General features: G+C 42.4%; 1 protein-coding gene across 2 annotated transcripts in view; it reads right to left on the bottom strand.

Annotated features, from left to right (window-relative positions):
• Window positions 1-528: 528 nt before the first annotated feature.
• DERA (deoxyribose-phosphate aldolase) overlaps window positions 529-20,897 on the bottom strand; it is a 58,909-nt gene continuing 38,540 nt past the window's right edge. For both annotated transcript variants that reach the window (XM_054812978.1, XM_054812977.1), the window contains 3 exons: window positions 8,533-8,645; window positions 4,677-4,826; window positions 529-2,947 (listed from right to left, as the gene is read on the bottom strand). In XM_054812978.1, the coding sequence (XP_054668953.1) occupies window positions 2,891-2,947; window positions 4,677-4,826; window positions 8,533-8,645 (320 nt within the window). In that variant the 3' untranslated portion in view covers window positions 529-2,890. The remainder of the gene's footprint in view (window positions 2,948-4,676; window positions 4,827-8,532; window positions 8,646-20,897) is intronic.

The raw sequence follows: 20,897 nt of genomic DNA, 5'->3' as shown, positions 1-20,897 counted from the left end.
CCAGCCTGAGCTCAAACCGCATGTGGGTCGCTGCGTCCTCGTGCTTGGCGCTCTCAGGGGCTCAGTACTGGAATCAACCCAGTGATGCTTCCGGCCCTGCCCAGCCTCCTCCCACCCACAGCAGGGGTCCAGAAGCCCCCCTTCAGCTCAGCCCACGGCACTCAGCGCCTCCCTGAGCTATGCTGCAGGAGTGCCGGTCTCCAGCCCTGCCTCTGGGATGCACCTCAGACCTGCGCTGCTGGTAGCTGTCTCCTGGACATGCCTTGTCATATGTCTCCAGCCCGCTCCCCTCCTGCTCCTGATGGGACCCCCGGCCCAGGTTCATCCCCTCGCATCACCTAGGGCTGTCAACAGACCAATACCTGTCTGGTAGCAGCAGCTTCTGTAGGAGAAGTGAGAGATGAGGCTCCACATGGGGGTCCACAACCACAGACGAGTACAACTCACTTCAGTCACAGAGAAGCTAACAAAGACAACCAATCACTCTGTAACACTGAGCCTTCTGCATATTCCTTGAAAAAAACCACCTCAAAACCAGAATCATCTTTATTTGAATGTGTTTACAGATTCTGTACCTTTTAAATTTTTTCTTCCGCCCCTCCCCCCCCCCCAAAAAAAATTTACAGGATTCAACAGAAAAAAATGTTTAAATTACTTTCCAATCAAGCTTATCCCAAAACACCAGTTGGCTTGGAGTTGCACAGAATTTCACATGGGTGTGTTTGTAATGTTCATGGAAAAGGGAAGCGGCTATCTTCGACTTTTCAGGAAGCCAAACTTCTCCCTCCACAAATGAAGCCTGCTCCCTCTGAAGCAAAGTAACCAGCAGCAGCCCACGTGCACGTCAAAAGGAAGGGGGGGCATCAACAGAAATATAAACAATTCCTCCTGGCAAGGTCATTAATCGACCCGTAGCTCCCGTGGAAACAGTGAGGTTGTTCTCAGAGGTATTCACGTTGAATAGTTAGGTGGCAAAGTTGGACCTTCATTAATTTTAAGGAAATACACAGAGTCCTTCACCTAGAACCTAAAGCATCTCCAAAAAAATAGCTTCTGTCTTCACCCTAAATGTCCAAAAGAACACCACCAACAAAAAAGGTATACTTTGCAAGTGAGGTGAATCTTTCTGTTATGAAAGTATTGAAATACACTCTAACAATTATGTGGATAGAGCAAAATCCAGTGTGTGGTTGCTGGAAGGGAATGGCAGAGGGTCAGCCTGGCAAGCACCTGGTGGGAGCTGACTTCACGTAATGGGCTCTGTGTTTCTGAAAGCTCAGCAGCAGAATTTTCCTCTAAATACACAATCAGGCACTGGATCTTTCCTTCAAGAAACCAGCAGTGAAATCAGAAGGAAAACCCGTGGCAAAACCCGCCACTTTCCAGGAAAACAAACGTGTGAAAATACAGTCACAACTCAGTCTCATTTTCTGTGTTGAAGCCTAAACCAGAAAAAGGCTGGACTACTTCCTGGGAAATTAAGGCCTATTTTTAGTACTGAGCACTGCATATAGGATTTTGCTTTCTGTTGTTTCTCTGATACTATTTTTTTCCCCTATTCAGCTTTTCTATCTGTCCAAGGTGTTTTGTAGACCACTAGTGATTCAGGTGGTATAACCAGATAAATAACTGAGTTATTATCTTTATGAAGCACAGATCTCTCTGTAATAAATGTGCCTTGTAGCTTGATTTACAGCAAAATCCTCCTCCTCTTACTTCCCTGATGAGACCTACTTAAGTCAGTGAGACTAGTCATGATGATAAGATAATTAAGTTTTTAGTACAACTCTGGTTAGTGAGCAGAATGCAGTTCTGAAATAATGAATCTACTAGCTCCAGTCTGATATTCAAAAGGTGTTGATGATTTTGGTATTATTCTTAATGTGCTCTGAGAAAAGTACTTTTTACATTAAAGCTGTAAACCCCATATAGGACACAATTCAAATCACCTTTTAAATTAAAGAACTGCTTTCAAAAGGGGAAAGTCGAAGTTCAGCCAGCATAGCAGTGACACCTGCAAACTGACAGTCAAACCCCCCTACATTAAAATGGAAAGATTTGCATGAATGTGTTTTAAAATGACAGGAGACAGGAATGGGAGCTTCTAAGCAAGTTAGACTAAAATTTTAAGAGTGAAATGCCTAAAAATAGGCCCTTGAATGCATAGTTAGGCACCTATATAGAGGCTGCTTGATTTTCAGTTGTTCTGATCACCCAGAGCTCCCATTAACTTCAGGAGCAACTGTGGATACTCAGCTGTTCTAGAAATCAAGCCACCTTTATTCAAGGGTCTAAATATGGATGTCTGTGCCCAAGTTTGGGGAAAAAAATAAAAAAAAAAAAGGCGTTTTTTGCTACAGAGACATTTTATAAAAGAAAGTAATAGCCAAGTTTCATTTTCTCAGGTTACAATGCTTGAAACTGAATCAACATAACAATTAATAGTGCAACACATCTGTGGCAGAAGATTTTGTCTGAGGTGAATGGAGAGCTATTCCAAGATCTGTAGCTCTTAATTAGCAATCTGTAACATTCCATAGATATTTCATATTCTGCGCCTGCAAAATGTTACCAGGCCACCTAAATCTTTTTCATAGTATTTCAGTGTTGCCATTAATAAGCTTTTCAGGCTAGTCTGAGGAAGACTTTGCAAGATTAACTTTGCAAATCTGTAAGTATTAACTATTTAACTATTTCAGAATTACCATTTTTTCTGCTTTTGGATCAAGGGCAACCAGCAGACTCAAGCATATTTTTAAATACTATAAAATATGAAGAAGGGAGAATTAGGCCTTTAATTCTACCATATGCACTTGGTTGTCAGAAGACTTCTGAATGCTGCTAGCTTAAAGACCTCTTTTGTAAAAATAATCCTGAGTTGATTTTGTGTCTAAGCCATTGCCAGGTCATGCTGAAGTGCATGAGAGCCAGTCACATGGTAGAAAATCTGCAAGAAAAAAGAAAATTTTTGTATGACTAAATCTGAACGTGTCAAGGAAGTAACAAATCAAAGGCATGCCAGATGAAGATGACGGATATTTGTTTGTGTGTGCATGCATAAAATATGATGTAATATACCTTTATATATTTGTTTATAGGATCTGAACTAAGGGCTCTTGCTGCTTTGCTTGGGAAAAAAGAAAAAAGCAAAGACTCTTGTTGCTTTTACTACGTTTTCAAAAATAGCCAGGTAGAAGACAATGCTTTTCTCTCACTGTAATCTGATTTTGATGATTTCAGTATTATTTTGTGATAAAGTATCCAAAATTGCTTATGCTTTTACATGGCTCATTTCAAACTGTTCTTTTAACTGTACTGTCCTGGGGGTGAGGGACTGTTGTCCTCATTTTCTATGTTTGTTTGTTTTTTTAAATACCTGTTTGTTTTATTGAATATAATGATTGGGACATTTTATCTTACATGTTTTTAGATGGCACAGTATAGCAGAGCTTTGGTCATGACTGGGGCATTTGTGCAATCCCTGGCAGATAAAAGGATGCCACGCTTAAGAAATCAACAAATCACACGACACAATCACAGGCTGTGTTGTAAGACTCAGCAACGATGCCAGTGGCAACAAGAAAGCTCATGCTGCTTTCTCATAATCGGGGACATGATTTTAGATGAAGAGTGAGGCAGAGGCAGTCTGGGAATGAAGCAGGCCAGTATTCTCATTGCAGGAGCGAGCCAGGGGTTTTCAACAGTCATGAATGCTCACCTCCCATCTATCAGCTGTTCTATATTTCTTAAGATATGTCAGTATTTCAGCTGCTAGGAAAGGTGGGGAAAAGGAACAGTCAGACTTTTTTTTGTCTCCCAAATCCCCTACATCTCATGTTCTCTCACCAGCAGCAACAGCACAAGGACTCTCAAACTTTTTTCTTGGTTAAAGCTAATATCATGTCATCTCCTGGGTTTAATGCACATGGGAGTGAAGTTCAGCAGCCCTAAGGGTTTAGTAGTTCCTATGACACTACACTGTTCTCAACTATGCTGCATCCTTCAGGGATGATACCCTGCACCAGTGAGGTAGGTCATGGGTAGACAGGTCAGAACCCTTCTTCCCACTGGGAACTACACATTGCCACCGCACCGCACACACTATTTGTCTGCCAGGAAACACAGTGACCAGCCTGCACAAAAATAAAAGCAATTAGACTGAGGCTTTGTAGGAGGCAATTGCTTTTCTTCCCCAGAAAATAATCAATATGTAAAAACTTCTCTATCAGCATTACCATATGTAGGATGAGATGTGACTTTCTCCACAGCATGGAAATGTATTGTGAACAGTTGTGGCACTGTGACACAAAGGATCTGTGAGATATTCTGAGGGTCAGCTGAACTGGCAACAGCTAGGAGCACAGGGGAGTGCACTACCGTGCATTGGCAAAAGATTCCACATATGTACAAACTGAGCCTCTTTGCTCACTGCGATGCAAACCTGGCCCAGGCAATTGCCAGCTGCTGGAATATGAGAGTCCCAGATGTCTGCAACGACAGGCCAAATTTAAAGAAATACCGGGCTGGAAGTGAACCTGTCGTTAATAATGAATTAGATGTATGTTCTATTATCTTTTAAACAGCACCAAAAAACATATTTTTCAAAAACAGTAAGCCAGCACATTTAGAAAGATTACTTTTTCTCTCCACCAAGCTGAAAACCGTTAACATCTAACCTGTTTTTCAATGTCTTCCAGCAAACTACTGGCACCCAGGCGAAAGAGCTCTGGTGTTAGCCATTCCACGCCCAGTTCATCCTTCACCAGCATAAGCCAAGTAATAGCTTCTTTTGCCGTCCGAATGCCCCCAGCAGGTTTAAATCCAACCTTCATATAGAAAAAAAGAAGTGCAATACATATTTTCACTCATCAGCAAGCCCAGAAGAGCAATCAGCATTTGTACACCTGCAGTCTCAAAGTGCCTGTGGTGCATGTAACAACTCTACTCGGTAAGTGTCTGACTGCAAACAGAATAAGCTCTGGACTAGTGCTGAGAGCTATCAAGCCCCAGCCATCACTGCAAAAGGTAACATTTTCATCCTGAGGGACAGCGACTGAGGGAGCAATACTTTTGACTCCAGGGCGCCTTCTCAGGAGCTGGGTTTGAGGTCTAATGGGAGTACCGTGCCTATAGTACATATTAGGCCAAGGGATTTAGGCAGGACCTGGGATATCTGCACATCACCTACTGCCCGTGTCACAATCTAATTCCAAATATGTGACAACAAATATGCATGCAATAACATAACACTAAAGATGCTGAAATAAAGCACGTGAGGCAGCCGACTCACACGGAGAGCAGTGAGAGACGGTTGTACTTTATAAAAAGCCTGTGCGCCACAGTGACATGTGATTGGGCTGTACATTCGAACCTATCAGAGGTTTAATTTTCACTAAAATTTTCCAGAGGGGAATTGAATTAGGTCTGTCTTTACCAAAAATTGAAAATTTAGTGCTTCGGAGAAACTGCAAAACTTCTCTCCCAACACATGCTGGATATGCTTTCAGTCACTTGGCGTGAGATACGTGTCACATTCGGTCGGGTGAACTGTCACGTATGTAGAGGCACACACATGAAGAAAAACCCGTCTTTGAGGTAAAGCATGTCTTGAATCCCACGATCAACCTGCTGTGCAGAGCCACCACTGAGGGGGACTTGGCGTGCACCCCCAATGCCAGTCTTTTGGTTACATGCCATTTAAACGCATCTCATCCTGAGACAGAGCTTGTGACACGCAGCTATCAAATCCCTCATCAAAAATTTTGTCACCTCCATTAGCCAAAATGTTGGCCTGCAGCAGCTTACTAAACTCCTGAAAAACAAGGAGAATTAGGAAAAATTGTTTCTGCATTAAAAAAAAAATAAAAATCTGAACAATCTGTACAGTAGCACACAGTGATTCTTTCTACATTTCCCTCTGCCATAAACCTTTACCTTGGGTACTCCTTTCTGTCAGCTGCCTTCTGCAAGAATTATCATTCTGATTTCTGTATATACATTCCTGAAACCTCACTGCATTGAGGATTTCTTTGTACCTTATGGATATAATAGTGGAATCAAAAAGTATCTGTTTTTAAATGGGTTTGGTAATTTTTTTTTTTTTATAGTGATTTCAGGACAAACAAACACAGAATAAAACCTTCTCTCACACTGAAGCATTATGATAACAGCATATTTCCAATAAGATTATAAAGAACAATAACAACAAAAACTTGATAAATCCAAAACATGAAGAGTGTTTTTGTGGATGGGCGGATGGATGGATGCATGAATGTATGCATACATCTGTTAACATTAGATTTCTAAAAGGAATTTAAACCACAGCAACTGGAAAAGCATCTTCTAGACAATAAATTAAAATAGTGGGTATGTATTTTCCCTCAGGAAGAGAAATTCTAATGAAATTCGAATTTAGATTTCTTCCTAGAAATATTACAGCTCTTTGAGATAATCTGTGGCAAAACTAAGTAAAATAGAGTTAATAAGAGAATTAAAAACACCACGCACAATTCCTTCCCCTTTTAGCAAATTCTGAAAGCTCCTTTCTTTGCAGAAAAGCTGACAAAGACAAGCCTGTCCTCTCCTCCATTTACCAGCTTTCCAAACGGCACATCTGACTGCCATAAAAACGCAAAAAGGAAGGGGGGTTGGAATTTAATTCAAGAGCAGTACAAAGTCCAGCTACCACTTTCCTGCTGTTTCACAGCATTTCATTATTTTGCTTAATAAGTTCATCTCCTCAAGAATTTTCTCCTCACCTTATATTATTAAAAGTAATAAGTTTTTCTGGATTGGGGGTTTTCCCAACAGAAAAACCAATTTATGTATGTCCTTCAATAATGACAGGAAAAGATTATTTCCCATTATATTGCACACTTTTCATATCACCACTGCAGCTTATCATTCAATAAATGTTACTCTGCAACTTGTTCCTTTCCTCGAAGAAGTTTAATTTCTGTATTAACCTGTTTTTCCCAGCCAACGCCTTGCTAGAAAGCATCCCTACAGCAGCAAAATTAGTTTGTTAAAGAAACCATTTAGAAATCTCTTGTCACTGATAATATTGTCTTCGGTTAATAAAAGCACATAAAGTCAGTTTACATCTAATTCACTGACACACACATGCACACAGACATAAGCACTCATTCTTAATAACACATTTTATACCATGAATGCATCCTTTTAAAGCAAAAGGTGAATTCAACGTTTATATCCAATTATAGGTACAAAGCTGTGTTAATGCAGCAGAGCCCAACCTCTGGCACATAGCTCCTGTGAGCAGCACCGGTGCAGAGGTGAGTCACCCAGCCCCAGGGATCTGCCGCAGGTTGGCAGCAGTGACGATGCTGCCGCAGAAGCAAGACTTTCGGAGCTGCTCGAATTATTGCGTGGCAGAGAGAGATGCAGGCTGGGGAAGGGAGGAGTAAGGACAGCCCAGGGATCCATGCTGGCTTCATCTGGACAACTACAGAGAGCAGATGGACACACATCTAACCCAGTGTCAATGCACTCCCTGAGCTCCAACAGCCCCTGAAGCCATCTCAGCCCCTATCCCACTGCCCTAGCATGATACCTCGAAAGGCCACCTGCAGAAGGTACAGAAGGGTGAGCTGGAGAGGACAGGAGGGTGACCCAGAAATGGGGAGGGGGTCTTAGCTACAGATACGGTTTCCTTCCCTGAGGCTGCAGGTGAGGACAAAGCCCACTGCTGAACACCAGCACCAGATCTAACTGGGAGCCCCCACTTGCCTGGGGATAAAGGAGGTGAGAGGTGGCTTAAGCCTTCCTGGATAACCTCCTCCTTTCTCACTGCTTCAGCCCAAGGATGCAGGCACATCTATGGCTGTGCTGTACACTCCCCCCCTGCTCCTTGCCTCCATGACCTCACTTGACAGTGACCTGATGGATAAATGTTGTGTAACAGGACATAATGTCTTCTGGTCCCTGTCCCCCTCTCTCTCCCCCTCACAACAGGAGCCAACTGAATCTGCCTTCTTGTCCCCTTGGAGAGCCCCTCTGGCAAGGGAGGAAAGAGCTGAGTTTATCCCTTGGGTTGCCAGAACAATGTCAGAAAATACAGTTGTGTACACTGGACAGTCTCTTGATGGCTATAAATTTGTATAGCTCCACTGAGGTTTATGGGAGTATGCCAATCACCATCAGCTTGAGATTTGCCCTGTTATTAATGGAGGTGACCATTTAAATACTTCAATGGTGAAACAAAACTCAAACCCAAATGCAGCAGGGGATGCAGCAAGAGGGCATGAGCTTTTAGAGAATGAAGTGACAGTTATTCAAGGAAGGAAAGCCAGAAGTGCTGCTTTTTTTTCTTTTTTTCTTTTTTTTTAAGAATACAAATATTAGCAAATCAAATGAGAAATACAAGAGGGAAGTCCCATTGCTTGTTGTTCAAATAGCCACTAAGTAAGTTAATGTACATGGATTTATATGCTCTACATTTTGAAACTATTACAGTCTTATTTCCTTCCGGGTGACCCTGTGGTTAATTTTTATAAAGGTAGTGAGAATTACCTTGTTGCCAGTTTGCCAGTAGAATTCTTTAATGGCTCGCATCATGACTACTCCAACTGGAAAGGTCGCGTTTTCCACCTCCTTTCCTGTAGATGTCTTTATAAAATCAGAACCTGAAATGAAGTAAATAGCTTTATGGTAGTTTTAGAACAAGAGTCACTCTGCACATACACAGCTCACACTCTCCAAAGATGTCCTCATCCTTGACAGCAATTATGAAGCATACCTTTATACGTACGTCCCTGTGGCGTCAATGCTAATCTTGCTCTGGTCAAGGACAGAGCAGGAGGATGATACCCACCTGGTTTCAGAGCAAGTCAGACATTTCAGCAGCTAAATGAACATCCCAGCTCTTAATTCTTTGCTCTAGCTATCTATCAGACTAACAACCCATTCAGGACAGTCCAATATAATACATGTCCAAGTGGAGAACGGTGACGAGTGGTGTTCCTCAGGGGTCGGTACTGGGACCGGCACTGTTTAACATCTTTGTCGGCGACATGGACAGTGGGATCGAGTGCACCCTCAGCAAGTTTGCCAATGACACCAAGCTGTGTGGTGGGGTCAACATGCTGGAGGGGAGGGATGCCATCCAGAGGGACCTTGACAGGCTGGAGAGGTGGGCCCCTGTGAACCGCATGAAGTTCAACAAGGCCAAGTGCAAGGTCCTGCACATGGGTCAGCCCAGCCCCAAGCACGACTATAGGCTGGGCGAGGAATGGATCAAAAGCAGCCCTGAGGAGAAGGACTTGGGGGTATTGATTGATGAGAAGCTCAGTATGAGCCAGCAGTGTGCGCTTGCAGCCCAGAAAGCCAACCGTGTCCTGGGCTGCATCAAAAGAGGCGTGACCAGCAGGTCGAGGGAGGGGATCCTGCCCCTCTACTCTGCTCTTGTGAGACCCCACCTGGAGTACTGTGTCCAGCTCTGGGGGCCCCAGTACAGGAGAGACATCAAGCTGTTGGAGAGAGTCCAGAGGAGGGCCACAAAGCTGATCAGAGGGCTGGAGAGCACCTCTCCTATGAGGACAGGCTGAGAGAGATGGGATTGGTCAGCCTGGAGAAAAGAAGGCTTTGGGGAGATCTAATTGCAGCTTTCCAGTACCTGAAGGGGCCTGCAGGAAAGCTGGAGAGGGACTGTTTATCAGGGAGTGTAGTGACAGGACAAGGGGTAATGGGTTTAAGCTGAAGGAGGGTCGATTTAGATTAGATGTTAGAAAGAAATTCTTTACTGTGAGGGTGGTGAGGCACTGGAACAGGTTTGCCCAGAGAAGCTGTGAATGCCCCATCCCTGGAAGTGTTCAAGGCCAGGTTGGATGGGGCTTTGGGCGACCTGGTCTAGTGGAGGGTGTCCAAGCCGGTGGCAGGGGGGTTGGAACTAGATGGTCTTTAAGGTCCCTTCCAACCCAAACCATTCTACGATTCTATGTTCCTGTATGGACACTCAATATATGTGTATATATACATTAATAGGAATGTGTCTGACTAACCGCAACAATGGAAATTACTTCCTCCAAACAAATTTTGCATATAAATCAACATTTTAGTATTTCCACAAGGATCTTTCTGAATAGAAACAATTTTCATCAGTTTTTTTTTAATTTAACTTTGCATCTATTTAGTGTTTATTTGACAGTCTAGTAATGTATCTCCTGCAGCTGTTTAAAGTGAAAGAAAAAAAATCCTATCTGTATTTACAAAACCAGCTGTGCAATACTGTAAACAGGGGGAAAACTCCCTTCTTATGTATTTTGCAATTGCAACATTGCAAATTACTATACTTAAAGCCATGGTCTGATGCAATGCATTAACGAGGTCAAAACATCCGTGTTATTTGAAAAAGGAGAGTTAGCCTTGGCTTATTTTTTTTGGTTTTTCACTTGTGAACAATATTCTCCACTGCCTGTCCTGCATACTTATGTAGTGTTCTTGTGCATTCTTGCTGTTCTGGGTTGGCTTAAAACGAATCCTGCAGCACAATATAACAAAAAGCTAAGAAACTAACCACAAAAATTGCCTTGCAGAGTATGATCCTGCATTGACACAATACAATGATAAAACTTCTTTAATTGCATTAGGGCGCCCTTCATCCCTGGGAACCTACTTCTTAGAAAAGGTGTACTGTGGGATCATTAATTATCAAAAGTAATCGGGAGAAGAGGAGGGCTAATTCAAACATCATGTAGTAGTGCATCATCCACTTAAGTCAATTGGAACTGCATCTGCTTCCACTTCAAATTTGGCTTAGGGTCCATTTTGTCTCTTATTTGAATGATGATGCCTCTACAACATCCCCTAGAGTAAGCAAGGAAAGGTTCACTCCTGGCTCAAACTAAAGAGTTGCCTAGACTACATTTTGACGGTGTGCTGCGGCACAGTCCTGAGACCCATCTTCCCAATGACACAGCTGACCGGCACACAGCTAGGTCTCAGCCTGATGGGAAGTTAAGACAAAGCCAGTCGTGTTTCTGCATCCTGTGATTTAAACATAATGGAAGTGTATCGCTAACATTGTGTCTTGTAAGACCATGGTTTTCTCTGTAGGCTTCCTGTCTAGGCAGTAACTCGGCCCATTGGTGATTAAATTGCACCCTCCTATGACTATTCCCATTCTAAAGAGAAACAGTTATTTGTGAAAAAAGTTCTAACTCCAGAGAAAGTGCAATGTGCAAAAGAGGCAATTAATAGTCGATTGAGCTTTGCAAAGAACGGAGCACATAGGAGAGACAATTGAGTTACACATTTCAGAGCTACTCCCTTCCAGAGAGACACTACGGACATCTGATAGTCACATTAAAACAAGTTACAGTGGAAGTGAAACTTCAACATCGCCAAATTATATTTTTAATTTCCCTTTTGAAATGTAGCACTTAAAGTCCTTCAGTGCAATACTTTTCATTTTTTCTAGTATAAGGTAAGTCAAAGCTTTTATAAGACTTATAATTACAAGTCTCTATGGTACAGTTTCATTAAAAACTTTCATTAAACAACAGCTGCCCTTGTATATGGTCTTCTAATCAATTTGGTCAAACAGAATGACTTCTAATCAGCTGTTGATAAAAATAGAAGATGAAATTTTAATTCTAATAGATTAACCACAAACTCAAGATAGTCTTCAAAATCCATCTAGCTCTATTCTCCAGTGGATTTAACGACTATTCAGCAACTCATTACTAAATAGAACAAGATGAACATTTTCCAGTTCATTAAAGAAATGTACTATGTATTTTTGCATTGTCCTCATGATTCGTTACAGGGAGTCTTAATTACAAGATAATGGATAATGGTTATTAAATGCAGACTCCAGTAATGAAGCTCTATTCATTTGCGAGCCTCAGAGACTGCAAAGAGGGGAAAATAAAATTACTAGCTTCAAAAGATTAACGGATCAAATTATTATTCAATTTTGAAAATCTCATTCAGACTTCATAGAAACAAGAAGAGATTAAAAACTAGTATTAGTTCAAAAGTAGTGCATTTATATATTTATTTTTAAATAATATCTTAAGGCTATTACCACAATAATCAGCTTTAGATGTGATTATTAGACAAACATACAGCCAATTTAGTAGCATCCTCTAACAATGAAAACAATACATTTTTATTTCCTGAACAAATTCTATTTATGACACAAGAGCTTGCTAGCAGGATTGCATGCAGCCTCTCGAAGAAGATAGAAGATGCGCGCTAGCAGAGCGAGCCACAATGGAAGGTGCTATTAATGTTTAGATTTCAGGAATGAAAAGGGGGATTTAAGAATCAACCACTGCCGTAAAAAGCACCTCATTAAGTAGACTTTATGCCAACCTTGTAATAATAAGGAAGTTTCACCGAGTCTATTTCTCACTCGAGTTTTCAAAAACAAGTCTAAGGAATGGACTTCAGCAGGAGTTTCACCTGGAAATTTAGGTGATGATTTAGAAACTGAGTTTTACCACCCATCTTCTCATCTTCCTATGAATGTATACACTCAAAAAATCAAAGCTAATGTTAAAATACATGCTGGATGGCTTTCCCCTTCCTTAGAGTAGGTTACATGGTTCAATGAAACATTAAATCAAAGACTTAAAAAAAAAAAGTGTTCTTCAGGGTAGATTTCTAGGTCCAGTGAGCCTGGAAAAGGCCACACTTTCTACTCTTTTCCAATGTGTAATGACAACAGTACATTGCCTTTCAAGGCAGTGAGTCATGTAAGACCCATTGAATCAGTAAAGAGTGGAAACATCAAAGCCTTTTTGAAACACAGCAGCGTTACATGCCTGTTTCAGGTGGGCTTGCTGCCAACCTAGTAACCCACCTGCGTGTGACACATTACAGCACCACAGCCCGGCAAGCACAAACCGCATCGGTGTACTTTAACCAGAGATGGAAATCTGAATAAACCCTAAGAAATGCTGCGGTCACACGTCTTGTGAAATCAGGTAGAGTATTTCAAGATATTAAATCCCCTCTTCCCTTGTGCTCTTACCCCCCATACACACACAACTCTTAGCCACTGCTCTCACAAAATAAGCCATGTGAACGTGCAGATGCTAAAAAGAAAATCGGTGTCTTCATAGCATGCTGCCTGCGTCCATACCTAGAGGTCAAGATGAAGTCTACTATATTATTTCTATTCTAGATACTCACACGGCCTTATTTACGGTAGTACCTGAGCAGAGGTGTAGAGCTGAGGTATACAGAAGCAGAGAGACTTGCCCAAGGCCTCCCAGCAAGCGTTTGGCAGGGCAAGGATTGAACGCCCTGGTCTCCTGAAGGCTGGAAGAGCTGCCACGACTGGCCCACCCTACTGCTATCCCCCACATCATCTCGAAACCCTACAAAGCTTCCCAGTACAGGTAACACTGAAGCAGAGCACGAGAACTGAAGAATCTTATTTAGATGACAGCATCCAGGAAACATACACTCTGGTTCCATAATTAAGCAATAAGGAATAATAAGCAGTATAGCAATCGTGGAATAATCACAACCTTTTGGTTGTGAAGTGCTTCAAATGCCCTTGGGGAATGATTATCTACTGATAACTACAGATTCTGTGTTGTTGCTTTGCTCTTAATAAAGAACAAAGATGCGCCTGGCAGTTCTAAATAAGAGTTTAGAGAGAGATGCTTGCAGAGGGACAATTATGCCATGCTACTTTGTAAGTACTTGCAATGAGCACAAATATATCTTGGTTGCTGCAACTCAGATATAACAATACGTGGCAACATAGGGTGAACATGTACCCTTCCAAGACTTCCAGGACTGGTGGCAAAAAGAAGTGTGCTGCTGAGGGGACCTGCAAAAGCCTCTGCTGTTTGTGCTGACAAAGTAGCAAGGTAGTAGTACATTATCAAATGTGCATAAAGTCCCATTAGCAAGTCATCTTTCTATTTTATGAGTATCTAAAATAAGGGTCTTAAGATTCACACGCAATTAGCCTGACTAGGGGTGACCAGATTATCAACCCTCTGAAAATAAAAGGCAGAGCAAGATATAAAAGGCTAACGTAGTAGTTAATTCTTGTCAGTTGAGTTATCATAATTGTCCACTTACATGTCCTTATCCTACTCCAGCGGTGTGTTGGGTTTGTGTGGCTAGGTTTTGGTAGCGGGGGGGCTACAGGGGTGGCTTCTGTGAGAAGCTGCTAGAAGCTTCCCCTGTGTCTGACAGAGCCAACGCCAGCCGGCTCCAAGACGGACCCGTCCCTGGCCAAGGCCAAGCCAATCAGCGCCTCTGTGATAACATATTTAAGAAGAAAAAAAACAGTTAGAGAGAGCTTTTGCAGCGGGAGAGAGGAGTGAGAAGATGTAAGAAACTCTGCAGACACCAAGGTCAGTGCAGATGGAGGGGGAGGAGGTGCTCCAGGCACCGGAGCAGAGATCCCCCTGCAGCCCGTGGTGAAGACCATGGTGAAGCAGGCTGTCCCCCTGCAGCCCATGGAGGAAGGATGAGGGGGTGTAGAGATTCCACCTGCAGCCCGTGGAGGACCCCACGCCGGAGCAGGAGGAGGCACCTGAAGGAGGCTGTGGCCCGTGGGAAGCCCACGCTGGAGCAAGTTCCTGGCCGGACCGGTGGACCCGTGGAGAGGGGAGCCCATGCCAGGGCAGGTTTGCTGGCAGGACTTGTGACCCTGTGGGGGACCCCACGCTGGAGCAGTTTGCTCCTGAAGGTCTGCACCCCGTGAGAGGGACTCCATGCTGGAGCAGGGGAACGATGAGAGGAGTCCTCCCCCTGAGGATGAAGAAGCAGCAGAAACAACGTGCTGAACTGACCGTAACCCCCATTCCCCGTCCCCCTGTGCCGCTGAGGGGGGGGGAAGGTTGAAGCCAGGAGTGAAGTTGAGCCCGGGAAGATGGGAGGGGTGGGGGGAAGTGTTTTAAGAGTTGATTTTATTTTCTCATTCCTCTACTCTGTTTTGCCTAGTAATAAATTAGATGAATTCCCTCTCTAAGTTTGGTCTGTTTTGCTCGTGACAACAATTAGTGAGTGATCTCTCCCTGTCCTTATCTCGACCCACAAGCGTTTCGTTATGCCTTTTCTCCCCTGTCTAGTGAATGAGGGGAGTGAGAGAGCGGCTCTGGTGGGCACCTGGCCTCTAGCCAGGCTCAACCCACCACAAGTGGCAAGATAAAATACATTCCCTGCTAGCTTAACTTTGCTGATGAAGAGGAGAAGAGAACACGAAGCTGTGACAACTCACTTTAGCAGTAGCTCACCAAGTAGCTTCAACCCCATCATACATGGCTGCACTGCCAGACCACTTCGTTAGGTGCCTACACGTTTTCATACGCCTATGTCTAAGCTACCATTTTGAAAAATGCTAGCTTATAACTTGGTATTTTGTGAACTGCATGGTTTTTTTTAAATTCTTTTTGGAAAAGTGCCTGCATGGAGGGTAAAAAAAAAAAAAGATCATAGGCCTCCATGTTTAATATCTGTTTACAAATAAGATAACCTTCCTAATGACCCATTCTATCATGTCAGGTTGGTTTTCAAGACTCAGAAAAGATGCTTCCTCCCTTGTAGACCACCTCCGGTAACAGGCGTTCTGCAGGCCAAAGGATGCCCTTAGGAAGACTTACGCATGCACATGAAGGGACAAATTATTAAGTCTGTACTTATGCAAATGCCCTGTAGATGATGTCTGAAAGAATTCAGCATTGCTGAATTATGCATAGCTTGCTAATGCACTATTATAGTGTCTACCACAGGTCTCCATAGAATACTATTATTTAATTAGTATTAGTTTCTTGTGTGTTCATTTAAAATCTGGTTTTTTAGAAGGTTCAATGTAAAGAGCCATATCAACTTCTGTTGCTCGGCTATATAGCATGGACTCTTGCTATTTTTAGAGCATTCCTTCCAATCCCTATTTGGTATAGTGAAAGAGAAGATAAGTAATAGACGTGCTCCAGGCTCAAAGGCCACAGCCAGAATCCCTGTCAATGGTGGCTCTAGGCTTCAAACCACACTGAAGCACAGAAGGAAACACACTCCCAGTCCCCTCCCGCATTGCCAGGCAGAAGCGGTGTTGGGAGATGCCAGGGTGCAGGAGCAGTTCAGACAATTACGTGCTGCTGCTGGAACAGCCATTCCTCTTCCTCTCCAAAGAGGAAGCAGCAGGATATCCTCCCAAGAGTGACCAGGGGGACCACAAGGAAGCCTAAAGAATCTCTGTATTGTTATCTGCTTGTTAAATTTCATGTTTCTTTACCAAAATCTCATTTTTCTTCTTTAAAACTCTGTACCATGTATTACACTCAAGAGCTTTTCAGTGTATGACCTATATTAACCTTATTTCATTTTGCAGATGGCATTACTGGAACGGGCTAAGCAGTTTGCCTAATGACACATGACAAGCCAAAGGTAGAAAGAATAAATAAATCAATAACATCCCAACACTTAATCCTAACCTCACTGTAATCACTGAGAAAAAAAATACATCTTTTCTGTCAGATTATCCTCTCACAATGCTGTTTTCCTTCACAGACTACGCTGTGGGCTATTTTTTGCCACAACCCTTCTGATTTTGAGCAAGAGACAAAATACAAGAGTCATCAGTGCAAATCTCGTCCACTCTAGCATAGGCTCAGCTTGAGAGCGCAGCCCAGCACTCCCAGGGCAGGAGGCAGTGCTGGTGGCACAGCTCTGGCCCCAGATGTCCAAATCCACAGCCTCCTCCAGCACAATACCCATGACAAAACAGAAGCAGGGAGCCATGGTGCATTTAAGCCAGCAGAGAGAAGAGTGAACAGGGTCGAAGGAGCAACAGAAGCGGCACATGGAGACACGTGTCAGTTACCATTAGTTTTAAGATGAGGCTGTTCCATCAGCTACCAAAATACCTGAAGAGTAAGGGGGAAGGGGGAAGAACCACCACAAACAACTGAAAGAAGCACGGATAGCGTGGTAGTGGTGAGAGCAGCCGCGGCACCTGCATAAAATGAAAGTGCTCCACAGCATGCATGGAGGCACAGAGCAGCAGACCTGCTCCCTCTTATTGCCACCACTGCCATCATCTCCACAATTACACAGCAGCTACCTACAAAAAAAGGCAGTCACATCTTTCAATACCTTGTTCCAACTCCTTGCTGCAAAGACAGCGATGGCTGAATTCTGCAGATTGCCCTAATGTTCCAAAGTCGTCATCTGCAGCTAAAGGCATGCTGGGTGTTTGAGAAGGAACCACCACATTCATTCTTATTGCTTTACCAGTAACGCACAGGCTGCTGCTAAAACGGGTTGTTGCGCCATAAAGGAGCAACATAAATGTTGGTCGCTCCTTTCAGATTAGATGCAGGTTCTCAGCACTGAGCCACGTGCTCCTGCTGGGCTGGGTGAAAAAGCAAAATGCTGTGGGAGAAACTAGACTTGATTGGAACATCTTACCCATTACGCTCCCTTTACAAACACTGAATTCAATCGTATCGTTTACTTGTTCACACTTAAACTAATCTAAACAATAATAAACTACCCTAAAGTGTGATATAATTAAACCAGCACTGATCTAGGACAGGCTTTTTCATTCTTGGCATTCTTGGTTTTGGATCAATACACCTCAGTCTCTCAAAATGTTGTCCAGTACATGACGTATTACAGACTGAGGCTAAAACCCTGATATATCTACCAGTAATAGCACTACAGTTTGGAATAATAAATATGCATGACTGCTTAGAATCCCAGCACTACATGGCATATTGCATACCATGTTTTAGCAACCACATTTAGCTTTGTGCTTTTTAATGTTGATAGCAACTTTGAAACAAATATGTTAACATTAAAGTATGCTTACGTATTGTCTATTAACTTGTAACAAAATTACTCAAATTGAAGAAATAGCTGCTTAAAATCCATTTGGAAATACTCCACACTGAACAAAGCAAGTAGAAAAATCAGTCTACTTTATCAAGAAGGTGCTATGAATTTTAAAGATTTTAAAAAAACCAACATACGTAATACAGCCAAAATCATGACACTTCAATGTCATTTTGAGTGTTTTTCAACACCTCATGATAAAAGCATTTTAAGATTCTGTTCTGACTCCAACCCAGAGAAAGGCAGGATTGATTTTTGAGATTTAAAAGTCATGTCTTAATGCCACAGTCAGAATCTGTCCAACATCCAGCCTCTTTGTCATGCAGAGGACAAACAGCCAGCATCAGCCCCTCTTCCACGCTGCTCCCTACACATAAAAGGGCAGCTGGCACAGGTGGAGGCTTCAGCACTGGGGGGATTTCTAGTATCAAAGGCATCTCCCAAGGGCACTATGTGGCCAATGCCAATGTGGCTTTGCCTGAAAAAACCCCCACAATAAGGTGCCAGGTCTCACCAGACTCACCTGTGACGTGTTTGCTTCATCCTGGCTTTTATACTTTTACAAATCAGGCAGAATAGGTTACTTAGGGGCTTGTGTAGAGGGATGCGTGTCTAGTAATCATATGATTACTAGGAAAATGTTAGTTTAATTTTTATGATACTTGAAAGTCTTCAATATAGTCAACTTACAAACACATAGGTTCTATCATGGACTTGCTGGGTGCAGGTGTTGGACATTCTCCTGATGCAACAAATATCCAAAGGGTAACACACCCTGGAAGGCCTTAACTACACATAAGGCAGCATGGTAAAATGGCAAGCTATGGTTCTTTCTAAAACGTATCGATCTTACTCGCAGCTCCTGCTTCCCAGAAGTTTTTGCCCCTCAGAGTGTTTACTTCTTCTTTCCCCACCTTGATAATTTGACATCTGGCAAAACTGCAAAAGCCCACGCGTGCAGGCTGCAATGTGGGTGAGAACTTCAGGGTACTGACAGATGTTTTCACGACTGTCAGCAGGGTTGTTTTACAAGGTTTCTAGCTCTTCAGGTAGACTGAATACCAAAAAGCCTGCTAGTCCCCCTCAGTAAAAAAAACAACCGAAGCCCCTGACTGAGCAGCCACACTCCTAGCAGGAGGCACCTCTCTGCTGGGTGTCAGGGACAGACACACTTCTGGTTTTTTAAGAAATCTCCCCCCACGCACACTGTATTATTAATGATGCTATACATGGCAAAACTAACAATTTTATTTCAAACGGATGCTTTATGAAGGCGTGTTACTGATAAATTCAGTCAGACTTTTCTGGCATAACAATCTACTGAGTACTACTTTAACAAATGAAGGAAATCAAAAAGCCCTTTAAGAGCCATCAGAAATAGGCGGCCACTCATAAAAAGGTATTTAACATGCTGGGGCATTGTTTCTCCACCTCCATTTGTCGACAGCCTGTGTGCTGATTTGGTCACGGACTGCAATCATGGCGAGCATCTCAAACCAGAAGTACCAACAATCTGATTAAACAACTGCCTGGGTTTTGGTTAAAAATAATTGAAACTGATACAGAAATGCACATTTTGTTAGTTCACTGGCAAAATGAAGATGATATTTCAATCTTCAAATCTACATTGTATAGGCTTTTATATTTTTAAAAACCTACACTGAATATATATTATCATTTTGTATTTTGGCATTTGACTCTTTACTGAAATACTGTGAATGAAAGAAATCAAGTATCAAACTGTCTTTGTATTAGATGGATATATATCCTCATAGGTATTTAGTGGCAAGTTATTAAATGTCACTATTCATTGAGAAAGTACATTTTATATCTTTCTTACAGAAAAAAAAAAAATCTATCTCAAGGTTGTTACTTCGCATGGCAATATTTCAGAGCCTCACTTTGGTATCTATGGCTTCTTCATCCACACTTACATGTTCAAAAATAGAAGGGCTCAAGCAAAACATTACCTGTGTTTTACTGAATTGTCACTTGCCAAAATACAGCGCTAGCAATGGTGTCACCATCACACCAGGAAGCACGACCACCTAGTTTGTACCTTTCCTTCTGTAATCCTAAGCTTCTGACACAAAGAGCAAAAAGTTGCAGTACTGTCTCTCCATTTGAGCGTGGTCCTAAGCACGCTCTGTTTAGGTCATACAGAGCACAACAGTAAGCAAAGCTACCCAAGGCTGCACCCCAAAGCAACAGATATTTGATGTGGACAGACCCTAACCCGATAAAAGTAAAGCCTTGCAAGCTCCACACTTTTAACTGTGACTTCTAACAATATCTAAATTGGTATTCATATTTTCTGTAGTGACTCCAATTATTCAGTGTCAGGAGTGGGATCATAAGACATACATAAACTGAAAGAAAACTATGAAAGTTTAAATACGATCTGTGGGGGTTTTGTTTTTAACAGCAGTCACTTCTAATTAAGTAAATCTTGATCATGCCATGAGACTAAAAATCAGGAACTTTAAAAATCTGTCAATTGGGTCTTCTCCCCCCTCCTGACAAGGATGCACACATTTCAATAAAGCAGCTGTTTTTCACAGATACTGAATCACAGCTGAAGTCACGGGGAATTATGTGTTCAGCATTTCTCTACACCAAATTACATTCATAGGTATCTAATAATTATTTACATGCGAAAACACAGGTCTGAAGGTGAGTACAGCTGCATTGCACATCCCTTATCTACCAACTAAGCACAGTACTCACTTTGCTAGCCATTTTCTGTGGAGTGCTTTAAGGCCCCCAGACATTAGTCCAATGCAAAACCTCATTGTCTCCATGTAATTACTCCATTTTCAAACTTACAGCAATCAAAATGACTGAGTTAAACAAAATGGTTACTAGTAACAGGAGACTGTTGCTAACCAGCAAGCTAAGGTGGGTGTATGTGCGTAGAGTACAGAAGAAAAAGATGCTGCTGCATGCTGTTTGCTTCTCAAATGTGAATTTATTATGGGGAGCGAAAGTGCAATATCAAGTGAATTAGGAAGAATTAAAAGGATTGAAAACCCAGGAACCAATGAAGTCAAAGAGAAATGGAAAATGGATTC

This window comes from Grus americana, chromosome 1, assembly GCF_028858705.1.
Source record: "Grus americana isolate bGruAme1 chromosome 1, bGruAme1.mat, whole genome shotgun sequence".
NCBI lineage: Eukaryota > Metazoa > Chordata > Aves > Gruiformes > Gruidae > Grus > Grus americana.
The sequence above is the reverse complement of the archived record's forward strand: the minus strand, read 5'-3'. Positions and strand labels throughout refer to the sequence as shown.